Source organism: Heterodontus francisci, chromosome 1, assembly GCF_036365525.1.
Source record: "Heterodontus francisci isolate sHetFra1 chromosome 1, sHetFra1.hap1, whole genome shotgun sequence".
Lineage (NCBI taxonomy): Eukaryota > Metazoa > Chordata > Chondrichthyes > Heterodontiformes > Heterodontidae > Heterodontus > Heterodontus francisci.
The window spans coordinates 77878162-77895010 of record NC_090371.1 but is presented as its reverse complement, the minus strand read 5'-3'; the positions used below and the strand labels follow the sequence as shown (position 1 = coordinate 77895010).

The following is a 16849-nucleotide window of genomic DNA, read 5'->3' as shown; positions in this document are numbered from 1 at the left end:
GTTCACCTGTCCTCATTGGACAATTTTTGCCAAATCTTGAAGATGGAACAGAAATAGTGAAGCCCTTTGGGATCAGAAGCTCTTGCTTTAACACCCATCACAAAATAACAAAGACAATGGAAAACCCATGATCTGGTGTCACCACCAAAGGAAGTATGAGCAAAGCACAGAAACATCCAGCACTCAAAGGTAAAGGCTCATGTTAGATTCTGCAAAATGACACTTACCTTCAGAGTGAGAAGCATGGAAAGGAATTTCTTTTTATCACCAATAAGCATAGCATTGCTAATGAGTGGTAGTTTACGCTTAACAGCATCCTCAATGGGGATTGGAGGTACATTCACTCCACCAGCTGTGATTATCAACTCTGGAATAAAGCCACAAAGATAAATGATACAACTTACAACATTAATTACTTCACTAACAGTAGCAGCATTGATACCCAGATAAATATTTATTAAGATGAATGGTACAGCGTTACACTGGTCCTAAATGGTAATTCCTTGGCTGATTTCTGCCATTTCTTGTAAACAATAGAATAGAAAATCACAGATATTCACATCCACTGGTCGCATCTAAGCAGCAATAGATCATTAGATTAAGCTACTAAATATTGCAGTAGAAACAAGTTGGCTACCCCAATTTATTACATTAAAATTCTAATCTCTATATGGCTGACATTCATTGGGGACTATAATTGGACTAAATTGAATTCATTTAGGTTAATGTTGTTTTGAAGGAGGGTATAATCTGAGAACATTATCTCTTCTCTTGAGGTTCCAGCTTTTCTGTTTTTATTTCATGATTTGCAATATTTCCCTTTTTACTTAAATACTGTAACCATCTCTGGGAGCTGATAAAATGGAACTGCACACTAGAGCACCATTGTGCACATCCTCGTAGCAAAACAGTGCAAGTTCAGTCCCCTACTCCTGTGACTTCCTGATCACAGCATACTACATGGAGAGGTAACAAGGACACCACAAATCTTGTGCCATTTTTATTGCTCCTCTCAGCCAGATAACAGCAGAATTGACAATGACCAGGATGAGCCACCCGTCAGCAGCCTCTTGGCAATGAGGTACATGGCTGATAGCGTGTGTGGAGGGGAATTTGCATTCCCCAAGGGACAAGGAGTTCTAAATTCAACAACAATTACAAAGTTCAAACAGGTTGGAAAGCTGTGCAAATATGATTCAAAAATTGGCTTCCAGTAACATCACTTCTTTGGCTGAAATGTCATTCGAACTTGATGGCCAATATTTTAAAGACCTTTGCAAAAATGATCCTACATTATTCTTGAAAACAAATAATCTAATCACCTTAAAAGTGATCTTTAATACTGGCACAAATTCGTCAATTCTGCTACATGTGACAGCCTTGGCTCAGTGATAAGTTTCTTGCCTCAGTCAGAAAATGGTCAGTTCAAGCCCTGCCACAGAGATTCAAGCACATAATTTAGGGTGACACTTCAGTGCACTAGTGAGGGAATGTTGCATTGATGGCGCAGTGGTTAGCACTGCAGCCTCACAGCTCCAGGGACCCGGGTTCGATTCTGGGTACTGCCTGTGCGGAGTTTGCAAGTTCTCCCTGTGTCTGCGTGGGTTTCCTCCGGGTGCTCCGGTTTCCTCCCACATGCCAAAGACTTGCAGGTTGGTAGGTTAATTGGCCATTATAAATTGCCCCTAGTACAGGTAGGTGGTAGGGAAATATATAGGGACCGGTGGGGATGTTATTGGAATATGGGATTCGTGTAGGATTAGTATAAATGGGTGGTTGATGGTCGGCACAGACTCGGTGGGCCGAAGGGCCTGTTTCAGTGCTGTATCTCTAAACTAAACAGAATAGTGGTTGTTACTAGACTAGTAATCCAGAGGCCTCATAATCTGGAGACACGATCAAATGCCATCACGGCAGCTGGGGAATTTAAATTCAGTTAATTAAATAAATCTGTAATTAAGAAAAACTAGTATCACTAATGATGACTATGTACTACTGAATTGTCATAATGTTCACTAATGTTCATTGGGGAAAGGAAATCTGCTGTCCTTACCGGCCTGGCCTATGTGAGTCCAGACCCATAGCAATCCAGTTGCTCTTTGAAGTGGCCCAGCAAGCCACTCAGTTGTATCAAATTCACATGAAAAAGAATAAAATCAGATGGATCAGCTGGCATTGATTGAGGCATGTGCTGTGGATAAAGGACAACCGCTAGAGGTACTGTACTTAGATCTCCAGAAGGCATTTGGTAAGGTGCCACATCAAAGGTTATTGCAAAAAATAAAAGCTCATGGTGTAGGGGATAACATTTTGGATAGAAGATTGGCTAGCTAACAGGAAATAGACATGGGTCATAAATGGGTCATTTTCTGGTTGGCAAGATGTAACGTGTGGTGTGCCACAGGGATCAGTGTTGGGGCCTCAACCTTTTACAATATATATATATATGACTTGGAAGAAGAGACCAAAGGTATGGTTACTAAATTTGCTGATGACACAAAGATAGGTCAGAAAGTAAGTTGTGAAGAGGACATAAGGAGGCTACAAAGGGAAATAGATAGGTTAAGTGAGAGGGCAAAGATCTGGCAAATGAAGTATAATGTGGGAAAATGTGAAATTGTCCATCTTGGCAGGAAGAATAAAAAAGCATATTATCTAAATGGTGAGAGATTGCAGAGCTCTGAGATGCAGAGGGATCTGGGTGTCCTAGTACATGAATTGCAAAAGATTAGTATGCAGGTACAAAAAGTAACTAGGTAAGCTAATAGAATGTTTTCATTTATTGCGAGAGGAATTGAATACAAAAGCAGAGAGGTTATGCTTCAGCTGTGCAGGGCATTGGTGAGACCAATACTGCATACAGTATTGGTCTCCTTATTTAAGGAAGAATGTAAATGCGTTGGAAGCAGTTCAGAGAAGGTTTACTAGACTAATATCTGGAATGGGCGGGTTGTCTTATGAGGAAAGGTTGGACAGGCTAGGCTTGTATCTGCTGGAGTTTAGAAGAATAAGAGGCGACTTGATTGAAACATATAAGATCCTGAGGAATCTTGACAAGTTAGATGTGGAAAGGATATTTCCTCTTGTGGGAAAATCTAGAACTAGGGGTCATTGTTTAAAAATAAGGGATCACCCATTTAATGTGAAATTGTCCATTTTGGCAGGAAGAATAAAAAAACAGAGATGAGGAGAATTTTTTTCTCTCAGAGGGTCAAGAGTCCTTGGAATTCTCTTCCTCAAAGCGCAGTGGAAGCAGAGTCTTTGAATATTTCTAGGGCAGAGGTAGATAGATTCTTGATAAGCAAGGGGTTGAAAGGTTATTGGGGATAGGAGGGAATGTGGAGTTGAGGTTACAATCTGAATATCCATGATCTTATTGAATGGCGGAGCAGGCTTGAGGGGCTGAGTGGCCTACTCCTGCTCCAAATTCGTATGTTGGTATGTTCATATTCAGGTACAACAAAGGCACACCCACCCCAGTTGGCCCTGCAATGTCCTCCTACTAACATCTGTGGCCAAAATTGAAAAAGAGTCCCACAGATGAGTCAAGCAACAGCCTGACATACTCATACTTACTGAATCATACTTTACAGTCAATGTCCCAGACTCCTCCATCACCATCCCTGGGTATGTCCTCTCACACCAGCAGGACAGACCTCCCAGAGGTGGCAGCACAATTCTATGCGATTGGGAGGGAGTTCCCCGGGAGTCCTCAACATTGACTGCAGACCCCATGAAGTCCCATGGCAAGAGGTCAAGCTTGGGCGAGGAAACCTCCTGTGGATTATCAACAACAGCCAACCCTCATTGATGGATCAATGCACCTCCATGTTGAACACCATTTGGGGGAAGCACTGAGGATAGCAAGGGCACAGAATGTACTCTGGGTGGCTAGAGGACCAAGAGTTGCTCAGTTGCACCACTACTGACCAAGTTAGCTGAGTCCTGAAGAACACAGCTCCCAGATTGGGCTGGCAGCACATGAAGCGAGAACCAACACCAAAGAAAAACCTACTTAACCTTGTACTCACCAATATACCCGTCGCAGATGCATCTATCCATGACAGTACAGGTAGGAGTGACCACCCAGAGGTTGTCCTTCATAAAGAGTCCTTATGAAGACTAAGTTACACCTTCACACTGAGGATGCCCCCCATTGGATTGTCATAGCATCTGGTCCACGCTGGCTATGTGCAGGTGAATCCAATCAGCCCCACCATCAGGCTCTATCCCCATAGCCCTGTAGACTTATTTCCCTCAAGTGTCCATCCAATTTCCTTTTGAAATCATTCAGCATCTCCACTTCCATCACCCATATAGGCAGTGAATTCCAGGTCATAATCCCTCATTGCATAAAAAAAGTTCTTTGTCATATTCCTCCAGTATCTCTTGCCCAAAACCTTATATTTGTACCCCCTAGTCCTTGTACCATCAGTTAATGGGAGCCTACCTTATCCAAACCTGTCAGAATCTTGTACACCTCTATCATATCTCCCATCAATCGTCTTTGCTCCAAGGAGAACAACCCCAGTTTCTCCAACCTAGCCTTGTAGCTAAAATCCCACATCCCTGGAAACATTCTGGTAAATCTCCTCTGCACTGTCTCAAGGACTCTCACATCCTTCCTAAAGTGTGGTGACCAGAACCCCGATCCCTCTGTTCCTGCACACTCTTTTGAAGTGTGCCAGTCTATTTTGCCTCTTCCTATCCCTTCTGCCAAAATGCATCAGCTCACATTTCTCTGTATTAAACGCCAGCTGCCATTGTCTGCCCATTCTGCTAGCCTATCTGTGTCCTGTTGCAGTCAATTGGTATCATCCTCACTGTTTGCCACACCTCCAAGTTTGGTATCATCAGCAAATTTTGAAATTTTACTCTGTATTTCAATATCCAAGTTATTTATATATTATATCAAAAGAAACAGCAGACCTAGCACTGACCCTTGGGGAGCACCACTGTCTACCATCCTCCAGTCTGAAAAACAAGCATTTACCACGACTCGCTGTTTTCTATCCTTAAGCCAATTTTTTATCCAAGCTGACACTGACCCTCCTACTCCTTGAGCCTCAATTTTGTTAACCAGCCTTTTTATGTGGTACATTATCAAAGGCTTTCTTAAAATCCATAGACAACATCCATTGCTTTCCCTTCATCAACATTCTCTGTTAACACAATAATAAGTATACCATTTTGGATACGGTTGGGGGGGGACGACCTACCAGGGGAAAGCCACAGTGGCCAGGTCTCTGGCACTGAGCCTGGCTCTGTGGCTCAGAAGGGAAGGGGGGAGAATAGGAGAGCGATAGTGATAGGATATTCAATGGTTAGCGGAACAGACAGGAGATTCTGTGGTCGCGAACAAGACTCCCGGATGGTATGTTGCCTCCCGGGTGCCAGGGTCAGGGATGTCTCGGATCGAGTCTACAGGATTCTTAAGGGGGAGGGGGAGCAGCCAGAAGTCGTGGTACACATTGGTACCAATGACATAGCTAGGAAAAGGGATGAGGACCTGAAAAGCGAATATAGGGAGTTAGGTTGGAAGCTAAAAGGCAGGACGAGCAGAATAGTAATCTCAGGATTGATACCGGTGCCACGTGCTAGTGAGGCTAGAAACAGAGAGCGAGTGCAGCTGAACACGTGGCTACAGAGCTGGTGTAGGAGGGAGGGCTTCAGATATGTGGATCATTGGGATACCTTCTGGGGAAGGTGGGACCTGTACAAGAAGGACGGGTTGCATCTGAACTGGAGGGGCACCAATATCCTGGCCAGGAGGTTTGCTAGAGCTCTTCGGGAGGGTTTAAACTAGTTTGGCAGGGGGATGGGAACCGGAGCTAGGGATCAGTGGATGGGGTAGCTGTTGAACAGGCAGATACAGAATGCAGAGAGTCTGTGAGGAAGGTTAGACAGTTGACAGGGCAAAGTTGCAGCCAGTATGATGGGTTGAAGTGTGTCTATTTTAACGCAAGAAGTGTCAGGAATAAGGGTGATGAACTTACAGCATGGATCAGTACTTGGAGCTACGATGTTGTGGCCATTACGGAGACTTGGATATCACAGGGGCAGGTATGGATGTTGGATGTTCCGGGGTTTAGATGTTTCAAAAGGAATAGAGAGGGAGGTAAAAGAGGTGGGGGAGTGGCATTGCTAATCAGGGATAGTATCACAGCTGCAGAAAGGGAGGACGTCGAGGAGGGTTTGTCTACTGAGTCATTATGGGTGGAAGTCAGAAACAGGAAAGGAGCAGTCACTTTATTGGGAGTTTTCTATAGACCCCCCCAATAGCAACAGAGACACGGAGGAACAGATTGGGAGGCAGATTTTGGAAAGGTGCAGAAGTAACAAGGTTGTTGTCATGGGTGACTTCAACTTCCCTAATATTGATTGGAACCTCCTTAGTGCAAATAGTTTGGATGGAGCAGTTTTTGTCAGGTGTGTCCAGGAAGGTTTCCTGACTCAATATGTAGATAGGCCGACTAGAGGGGAGGCTATGTTGGATTTGGTGCTTGGCAAAGAACCAGGCCAGGTGGCAGATCTTGGTGGGAGAGCATTTCGGTGACAGTTATCACAACTCCCTGACCTTTACTATAGTCATGGAGAGGGATAGGAGCAGACAGGATGGGAAAATATTTAATTGGGGGAGGGGGAATTACAATGCTGTTAGGCAGGAACTGGGGAGCTTAAATTGGGAACAGATGTACTCAGGGAAAGGCACGACAGAAATGTGAGGTTGTTTAGGGAGCACTTGCTGCGACTGCTGGATAGGTTTGTCCCGATGAGGCAAGGAAGGGATGGTAGGGTGAAGGAACCTTGGATGACAAGAGATGTGGAATAGCTAGTCAAGAGGAAGAAGGAAGCTTACTTAAGGTTGAGGAAGCAAGGATCAGACAGGGCTCTAGAGGGTTACAAGGTAGCCAGGAAGGAACTGAAGACTAGACTTAGGAGAGCTAGAAGGGGACATGAAAAAGTCTTGGCAGGTAGGATTAAGGAAAATCCCAAGGCGTTCTACACTTATGTGAGGAACAAGAGGATGGCCAGAGTGAGGGTAGGGCTGATCAGGGATAGTGGAGGGAACTTGTGCCTGGAGTCGGAGGAGGTAGGGGAGGTCCTAAATGAATACTTTGCTTCAGTATTCACTACTGAGAGGGACCTGGTCATTTGTGAGGACAGCGTGAAACAGGCTGATATGCTCGAACAGGTTGAGGTTAAGAGGGAGGATATTCTGGAAATTTTGAAAGACATGAAGACAGATAAGTCCCCGGGGCCAGACGGGATATACCCAAGGATATTACGGGAAGCGAGGAAAGAGATTGCCGCGCCTTTGGCGATGATCTTTGCGTCCTCACTGTCCACTGGAGTAGTACCGGATGATTGGAGGGTGGCAAATGTTATTCCCTTGTTCAAGAAAGGGAATAGGGATAACCTGGGAATTATAGACCAGTCAGTCTTACGTCGGTAGTGGGCAAATTATTGGAGAGGATTCTGAGAGACAGGATTTATGATTATTTGGAAAAGCATAGTTTTATTAGAGACAGTCAGCATGGCTTTGTGAGGGGCAGGTCATGCCTCACAAGCCTTATTGAATTCTTTGAAGATGTGACAAAACACATTGATGAAGGAAGAGCAGTGGATGTGGTGTATATGGATTTTAGCAAGGTGTACGATAAGGTTCCCCATGGTAGGCTCATTCAGAAAGTAAGGAGGCATGGGATACAGGGAAAGTTGGCTGTCTGGATACAGAATTGGCTGGCCCATAGAAGACAGAGGGTGGTAGTAGATGGTAAGTATTCAGCATGGGGCTCGGTGACCAGTGGTGTTCCACAAGGATCTGTTCTGGGACCTCTGCTCTTTGTGATTTTTATCAATGACTTGGATGACGAAGTGGAAGGCTGGGTTAGCAAGTTTGCCGATGACACAAAGGTTGCTGGTGTTGTGGATAGTGTGGAAGGCTGTTGTAGGTTGCAACAGGACATTGACAGGATGCAGAGCTGGGCTGAGAAATGGCAGATGGAGTTCAACCTGGAAAAGTGTGAAGTGATTCATTTTGGAAGGTCAAATATGAATGCGGAATACAGGCTTAAAGACAGGATTCTTGGTAGTGTGGAGGAACAGAGGGATCTTGGGGTCCATGTTCATAGATCGCTCAAAGTTGCCACCCAATTTGATAGGGTTGTTAAGAAGGCATATGGTGTGTTGGCTTTCATTAACAGGGGGATTGAGTTTAAGAGCCACGAGGTTATGCTGCAGCTCTATAAGGCCCTGGTTCGACCACACTTGGAATATTGTGTTCAGTTCTTGTCGCCTCATTATAGGAAGGATGTGGAAGCTTTAGAGAGGGTGCAGAGGAGATTTACCAGGATGCTGCCTGGACTGGAGGGCATGTCCCACGAACAAAGGTTGAGGGAGCTAGGGCTTTTCTCATTGGAGCGAAGAAGGATGAGAGGTGACTTGATAGAGGGGTACAAGATGATGAGAGGCACAGATACAGTGGATAGCCGGAGACTTTTTCCCAGGGCGGAAAGGGCTATCACCAGGGGGCATAGTTTTAAGGTGATTGGAGGAAGGTTTCAGGGAGATGTCAGAGGTAGGTTCTTTACACAGAGAGTGGTGGGTGCGTGGAATGCACTGCCAGCGGTGGTAGTAGAAGCAGATACATTAGGAACATTTATGCGACTCTTGGATAGGTACATGGATGATAGTAGAATGAAGGGTATGTAGGTAGTTTGATCTTAGAGTAGGTTAAAGGTTCGGCACAACATTGTGGGCCGAAGGGCCTGTACTGTGCTGTACTGTTCTATGTTCTGTGATCTAATTCATCAAAAAAAAATTCAATTAGATTAGTCAAGCACGATCTACCTTTTCGAAATCCGTGCTGGCTCTCCCTAATTAACTCAAAACTCTCCAAGTGCCTGGTGGTTTATGTCCCTGATTATCATTTCTAAAACCTTACCCAGCACAGATGTTAAACTAACTGGCCTGTAGTTACTAGACTGGAAAGTAGCAAATATAACCCTTCTTTCATGAAGGGTGAGAGGCGGAAAACAGGTAGCTATCGGCCAGTTCGCTTGATGTCTGTCGTGGGCACTCTAAGCATGTGTGACACTGTGCTAAATGGGAGAAGATTCAGAACAGATCTGGCAGTTGAAAACTGGGAATCTATGAGGCACTGTGAGCCAACAGCAGCAGGAGAATTGTTTTCAACCACGACCTGTAACCTCATGGCCAGGCATATCCCTCACTCTACCATTACCCTCAAGCCAAGGGATTAACCCTGGTTCAATGAGAAGTGTAGAAGAGCATGCTAGGAGAAACACAAGGTATGATTTTAAAAAATAATATGCCAACATGGTGAACAGACAATGGTTAGTATTTAAAGTAGTATTACATGGTCTACAACAAATATACATTCCTCTAAGATGAATCAACAGGTAAGATGAACCAACCATGGCTGACAAAAGAAAGACTGCATTAGATCAAAGGCAGTAGCTTATAAGGTTACCAGAAAAAGTGGTAAGCCTGAGGATTGGGAGCAATTTAGAATCCAGCAAAGGATGACCAAGGAACTGATAAAGAAAGGGGAAAGAGAATATGACCTCAAGCTAGCGAGAAACATAAGGCAGACTGTAAAAGTTTTTTTAGATATGTGAAAAGGAGAAGATTAACAAGGACAAATGTGGGTCCATTACAGGCAGAGACAGGAGAATTTATAATGGAGAATAGGGTGGAGAAACTAAACAATTACTATGTGTCTGTCTTCACAGAGAAAGATACAGAAAATCTCCCAGAACTTCTTGGGAACCTAGGGACTTGTGCAAATGAAGAACTGAAAGAAATTAGTATTAATAAAGAGGTAGTACTCACAAAATTAACTGGACTGAAGGTTGATAAATCCCTTGAACCAGATGAGCTACATCCCAGAGTGTAGAAGGTTATCTGTAAAGCTAGTAGATGCATTGGTGGTCATTTTTCAAAATTCTATAGATTCTGGAAAGGTTCCTGCAGACTGGAAAGTAGCAAATGTAACCCCACTATTTAAGATGGAAGGGAGAGAGAAAATGAGGAACTACAGACCTGTTAGTAGTCAGTAGTAGAGAAAATGTTAGCATTTATTATAAAGAATTTTATAATTAGACACTTAGAAAATAATATGATTAGGCAGAGTCAACATGGATTTATGAAAGGGAAATCATGTTTGTCAAACTTCTTGGAGTTTTTGAGGATGTTACTTGTAGCATAGATAAAGGAGAACCAGTTGGATTTTCAGAAGGCGTTTGATAAGGTCCCACACAGAGGTTAGTAAACAAAATTAGAGCACATGGGATTGGGAGAAATATACTGGTATGGATTGAGAATTGCTTAATAGACAGAAAACAGAGAGTAGGAATAAATGGGTCATTCTCAGGATGGCAGCCTGTTACTACTGGAGTACTGCAAGGATCAGTGCTAGGGCCATAGCTGTTCACAATCTATATAAATTGGATATGGGGACCAAATGTAATCTTTCCAAATTTGCTGATAACACAAAACAAGGTGGGAATGTAAGTTGTGAGGAGGATGCAAGGAGGCTTCAAGTAGACTTGGGTGAGTGGGAAACAACATGGCAGATGGAATATAATGTGAATAAGTGCAAAGTTATCCACTTTAGTAGAACTAACAGAAAGACATGGTATTTCTTATATGGAGAGGGGTTGGGAAGTGTTGATGTCCAAAGAATCTTGGGTGTCCTTGTTCATGAGTCAGTAAAAGCTAGCATACAGGTGCAGCAAGCAATTAGGAAGGCAAATGGTATGGTGGCCTTTATCACAAGGGATATGATACAGGAGTAAAAAAGTCTTGCTGCAATTGTATTGCGCCTTGGTGAGATCGCATCTGGAGTATTATGTACAGTTTTGGTCTCCTTTTTGAAGGAAGGATATACTTGCCATTGAGGGAGTGCAATGGAGGTTCAGCAGATTAATTCCTGTGATAGTGGGATTATGAAGAGAGATTGAGGAAACTGGGCCGGTATTCTGTAGAGTTTCGAAGAATGAGAAGTGATCTCATTGAGACATGCAAAATTCTGACAGGGTGCGACAGGGTGGAAGTAGCTAGGATGTTTCCCCTGGCTGGTGAGTCTAGAACCAGGGGACATAGTTTCAGAATAAAGGGTAGGCCATTTAAGACTGAGACCAAGGGGAACCAGTCGCTGGAGTATACCTGGATTTTCAAAAGGCATTCGATAAGGTGCCACATAAAATATTAATAGGCAAGATAAGGGCTCATGGTGTTGGGGGTAATATATTAGCATGGATAGAGGATTGGTAAACAGTCAGGAAGCAGAGAGTGAGCATAAATGGGGCATTTTCAAGTTGGCAGGCAGTGAATAGGGGGGTGCCGCAAGCATCAGTGCTGGGGCCTCAGCTATTTACACTCTATATTAATGACTTGGATGAAGAGACAGAGAGCAATGTATCTAAGTTAGTTGATGATACAAAGCTCAATAGAAAGGTAAGCTGCGGGGAGGACGTAGAGAGGCTGCAAAGAGATATAGACAGGTTAAGTGACTGGGCAACAAGATGGTAAATGAAGTATAATGTAGGGAAGTGTGAAGTTGTTCACTTTGGTCACAAAAATAGAAAAGCAGAATATTTTTTAAAAGGTGTGAAACTGGTAAGTGTTGATGTTCAGAGAGGCTTGGCGGCACTCGTACAAGGAACACACAAAGTTAACATGCAGGTGCAGCAGACTATTAGGAAGGCAAATGGCATGTTGGCCTTTTTTGCAAGGGAACTGGAGTACAGGAATAAAGAGTCTTACTAGAATTGTACAGGGCTTTGGTGAGACTGCACCTGGAATACTGTGTGCAGTTTTGATCTCCACATTTAAGAAAAGATATACTTGCACTAGATGCAGTGCAGCGAAGATTTACTAATTTGGTCCCTGGGATGAGGGGGTTGTCCTATGATGAGAGGCTGAGTAAATTGGGTCTATATTCTCTGGAGTTTAGAAGAATGAGAGCCGATCTACTTGAGACACACAAGATTCTGAAAGGGCTTGATAGGTAGAAGCTGAGAGATTGTCCCCGCTGGTCATGGAATCTCGAACATGGGGACAGAATCTCAGGATAAGGGCCTAATCATTCAGGACTGAGATAAGGAGAAATTACTACATTCAAAGGGTTGTGAATCTTTGGAATTCTCTACTCCAGAGGGTTGCGGATGCTCCATCATTGAATGCATTTAAGGCTGGGATAGATATATTTTTGGTCTCGCAGGGAACAAAGGGATATGGGGAGCGGGCAGGAAAGTGGAATTGAAGCCCAAGATCAGCCATGATCATATTGAATAGCGGAGCAGGCTCAAAGGACCATATGATCTACTTCTGCTCCTATTTCTTGTGTTCTTGTGTGATGAGGAGGAATTTCTTCACTCAACGGGTGGTGAATCTTTGGAATTCTCCACCCCAGAGGGCTGTGGAACCTCAATCATTGAGCATGTCCATGATAGAAATCAATAGATTTCTGGATACTAATGACCTCAAGGGATATGGGGATAGCACGGGAAAGTGGCATTGAGGTAGATGATCAGCCTTGATCTAATTGAATGCCAGAGTAGGTTCAATGGGCTAAATGGCCTACTCCGGCTCCTATGTTCCTATGAATCTACACACATGGGCTACATACATGCTAAGCAGCAGAAGCAGCATGCTATAGATAGAGCTAATGGATCAGATCAAAGATCTACAGTCCTGCCACATCCAGTCATGAATAACGGTGGGCAATTAAGCAACTAAGAGGAGGAGGCTCTATGAACATTCCCATTCACAATGGTTTCAGAACCCAGCATGCAAGGGCGACAGTAAAGACTGAAGCATTTTCAACCATCTTGAACGAAAATTGCCGAGTGGATCACAGCCTCCTACTGAGGACTCCACCATCACAGGTGCTACTCTTCAGCCAATTTATCAATAAAAGGCTGAAGGTACTGGATACAGCAGGGCTATGGGCCCTGACAACATCCAAGTTGTAGTGTTGAAGCCTTAAGCTCCAGAACTAGCCGCGCCTCTAGCCAAGTTGTTCCAGTACAGCTACAATACTGGGATCTACCCACCAAAGTGGAAAACTGCAAAGGTTTGTCCTGCACACAAAGAACAGAACAAATCCAATCCAGCCAAATATCGGCCCATCAGTCTACTCTCAATCATCAGCAAAGTGATGGAGGAGGTCATCAACAGTGCTATCAAGCGGCATTTACTCACCAATAGCCTCCTCACCAATGCTCAGTTTAGGTTCCAGCAGAGCCACTCAGCTCTAGACCTCATCACAGCCTTGGTCGAAACATGGACAAAAGAGCTGAACTCAAGAGGTAAGGTGTGACTGGCTGCCCTTGACATCAAGGCAGCATTTGACTAAGTGTGACATCAAGGAGCCCTAGCAAAATTGAAGTCAATGGGAATCAGGGGAAAACTCTACACTGATTGCACAAAGGAAGATAGTTGTTGTTGCAGGCCAATCATCACCCAGGACATTGCTGCAGGAGTTCCTCAGGATAGTGTCCAAAGAACCATAGAAAAGTTACAGCACAGAAGGAAGCCAATCGTGGACAATTCAGCCCATCGTGTCTGCACCGGCTAAAAAAAAAAGCTAACCACCCAATCTAATCCCACCTTCCAGCACCTGGTCTGTAGCCTTGAAGGTTATAGCCCTTCAGGTGCATGTCCAGGTACCATTTAAATGAGTTGAGGGTTTCTGCCTCCACCACTGATCTAAGCAGTGAATTCCAGACACCCACCATCCTCTGGTGAAAAAGTTTTTCCACATGTCCCCTCTAATCCTTCTACCAATCACCTTAAATTTGTGTCCTTAACCCAACCATCTTCAGCTGCTTCACCTAATGACCTTCCTTCCAACATAAGACCAGAATTTGGGATGTCTGCTGATGATTGTATTCAGTTCCATTTGTAGATAATCCTCCTATATTGAAGTAGTCCAAACAAGCATGCAGCAAGACCTCAACAACATCCAGGTTTGGGCTGGTAAGGGACAAGTAACATTCGCACCACACAAGTGTCAGGCAATGACCATCTCCAACAAGAGAGAATCCAGCCACCTCTCCTTGATGTTAAATGGTATTACCATTGTTAATTCCCTGACATCAGTATCCTGGGATCACCATTCAGCAGAAAATTAACTGGACCAGCCACATAAATACTGTGGCTACAAGAACAAGTCAGGGTCTGGGAATTGTGCAGCAAGTGGCTCATCTCCTGATTCCCCAAAGTTTATTCACCACCTACAAGGCACAAAGTCAGGAGTGTGATGGAATGCTTTCCATTTGCCTGAATGGGTGCAGCTCCATCAACACCCAAGAAGCATGACACCATTCAGGACAATGCAGCTGTTTGATTGGCATCCCATCACCACATTCAACATTCACTACCTCCGCTACTGGTGCATCATGGCAGCAGTGTGTACCCTCTTGAAGATGCAAAGTAACATATGAATTAGGAGCAGGGGTCGGCCACTGGGCCCCTCTTTCTTGCTCTGCCATTCAACAAGATCATGGTTGATCTGATTGCAACCTCAACTCCACATTCCTGCCTATGCCCAATAACCTTCCACCCCTTTGCTTATCATGAATCTATCTACCACTGCTTTAAAAATATTCAAAGACTCTGCTTCCACCGCCTTTTGAGGAAGAGTATTCTAAAGACCCACGAGAAAAAATTTCTCCTCATCTCTGTCTTAAATGGACGACATCTTATGCCACATCCACCCTGTCAGGACCCCTCAGGAGCTTTTCTGTTTCAATCAAGTCGCTTTTTACTCTTCTAAACTCCAGCGGAAACGAGGCTAGCCTGTCCAACGTTTCCTCATAAGACAACCCGCCCATTCCAGGTATTAGTTTAGTAGGGGTTATTTATACTATTTCTTGCCCTTTCCCTATGTTTCTCTGCAAATTCGGTGCTTCATTCTTGGCACACCTATCTGTGGTGCATTGATAGAAAGCTGGGACTCATTGCTGTCTCCTCTTTCTTTCTGGATCTCCAACAAAAGACACAAGGAAATGCAATTAGGAAACAGAATTAGTCCAACTCCCATACAGCAGGTCCTATTAAAATAGAACAATTGATACCACGGATTATTTTTTCTCCCACTTTCTGTGGAGGACAACCTTTGGCTGTACTGGGCAGCTGCTCACAGTGGCCAACTCAAAATCAGCAACTCGCTGGAAAACTGAAGGCACTGGTCCTTACCTTATCACTGCATTTTGCAGCTTTCCAGATAGTAGCCATCTTGCAGGTTAAGATAGTGGCCCTCAGCAAAAAGTGGTCAACACTTATTTATTTGAATAGGTAAGTAACTCAGGTCATCAAAAGTTGACCTTTAGCTCCCCTGCTGGCTCAGCAGATTTATTCAGGAAGTAGTTGCATAATAGAGAATATGAAGGTTTTGGTTCAACTCCAGGATCATATCAGGTTAGCTGATTTCAGCCAGTATGGTTGTAAGTACTTTACAGTTGCCCTCAGTTGGGTTGAAAAAATAGCCATCAGCCAAGGTAATAGACTGCGACTATTACTACTGACTACATCTGGAAAGCGTTCGCTTGAGTGTTGACAGAATAAAGGTAAATCAGTGACTCCCCTGCCAACACACCATCTTGCCTCATAAAGGGTGATTGGACACTTTGGGAGAAGGTAAGAGTGACCAGTGCCCCAGAACTGTGATGCAGCAAGCAGTCAATTTCAGAAGAGGATGGAAGAGGGGTAAAACTCCTGGAAAAAGAATAAAAATTAGTTACCTTTTATTCTGCCTGTAATATACAGGAATCCATCTTCATCATATTTTCCCAAGTCTCCAGAGTGTAACCAGCCATCTGCATCTAAAGCTTCTTCAGTCTGCTTGTGCATATTCAAGTATCCCATGAAGACATGTCTTCCCCAAAAACATAGTTCTCCAGAACCTTGCTGATCTGGCTCTTTGATCTTAGTTTTGCACCCATTCAACTCCTTTCCACAGCTAGAGAGATCGTGTAAAAAAAAAAGGTTCAAGACAATCATAGGACTTAAAATTTAATAGCTAACAATTGAACATACTGCTAGACCACCAGGTAAAATGCCAATTAGTAGTGAGGTGCTTATATAGAGAGAAGGCAAATGTTGACAGGAAAGAAAAAACAATGATTAATGCAATATCACTTACCTCACAATGGAGTTGCCAAGTGACATTAGAAGAGCACTTGGGAAGGGTCATTCCCAACCGACAGAGATACACTCCTGACAGTAGTAAACAATGGAAAACGTCACGGTGCTAACCAATACTCTCCACTTGCCCCGATGTGGGCAGGTCCAACACTCAATTGGGGCGGCACAGTGGCGCAGTGGTTAGCACCGCAGCCTCACAGCTCCAGGGACCCGGGTTCGATTCTGGGTACTGCCTGTGCGGAGTTTGCAAGTTCTCCCTGTGTCTGCGTGGGTTTCCTCCGGGTGCTCCGGTTTCCTCCCACATGCCAAAGACTTGCAGGTTGATAGGTTAATTGGCCATTATAAATTGCCCCTAGTATAGGTAGGTGGTAAGGAAATATATAGGGACAGGTGGGGATGTGATAGGAATATGGGATTAGTGTAGGATTAGTATAAATGGGTGGTTGATGGTCGGCACAGACTCGGTGGGCCGAAGGGCCTGTTTCAGTGCTGTATCTCTAAACTCAAGTAGCTCAACACCATCCAGGACAAAGCAGCCCACTTGACTGGCACCCCATCCACCACCTTCAACATTCAATCCCTTCGCCACCAACACACAGTGGCAGCAGTGTGTACCATCTACAAGATGCACTGCAGAAACTCACCAAGGCTTCTTTGACAGCACCTTCTA

General features: G+C 44.2%; 1 protein-coding gene across 6 annotated transcripts in view; it reads right to left on the bottom strand.

Annotated features, from left to right (window-relative positions):
* Positions 1 to 16849, bottom strand: part of LOC137370161 (long-chain-fatty-acid--CoA ligase ACSBG2-like) — a 184085-nt gene that overhangs the window by 37954 nt on the left and 129282 nt on the right. For all 6 annotated transcript variants that reach the window (XM_068032432.1, XM_068032440.1, XM_068032449.1 and 3 more), the window contains 2 exons: positions 15777 to 15994; positions 228 to 367 (listed from right to left, as the gene is read on the bottom strand). In XM_068032432.1, coding sequence (XP_067888533.1) covers positions 228 to 367; positions 15777 to 15994 — 358 coding nt within the window. The remainder of the gene's footprint in view (positions 1 to 227; positions 368 to 15776; positions 15995 to 16849) is intronic.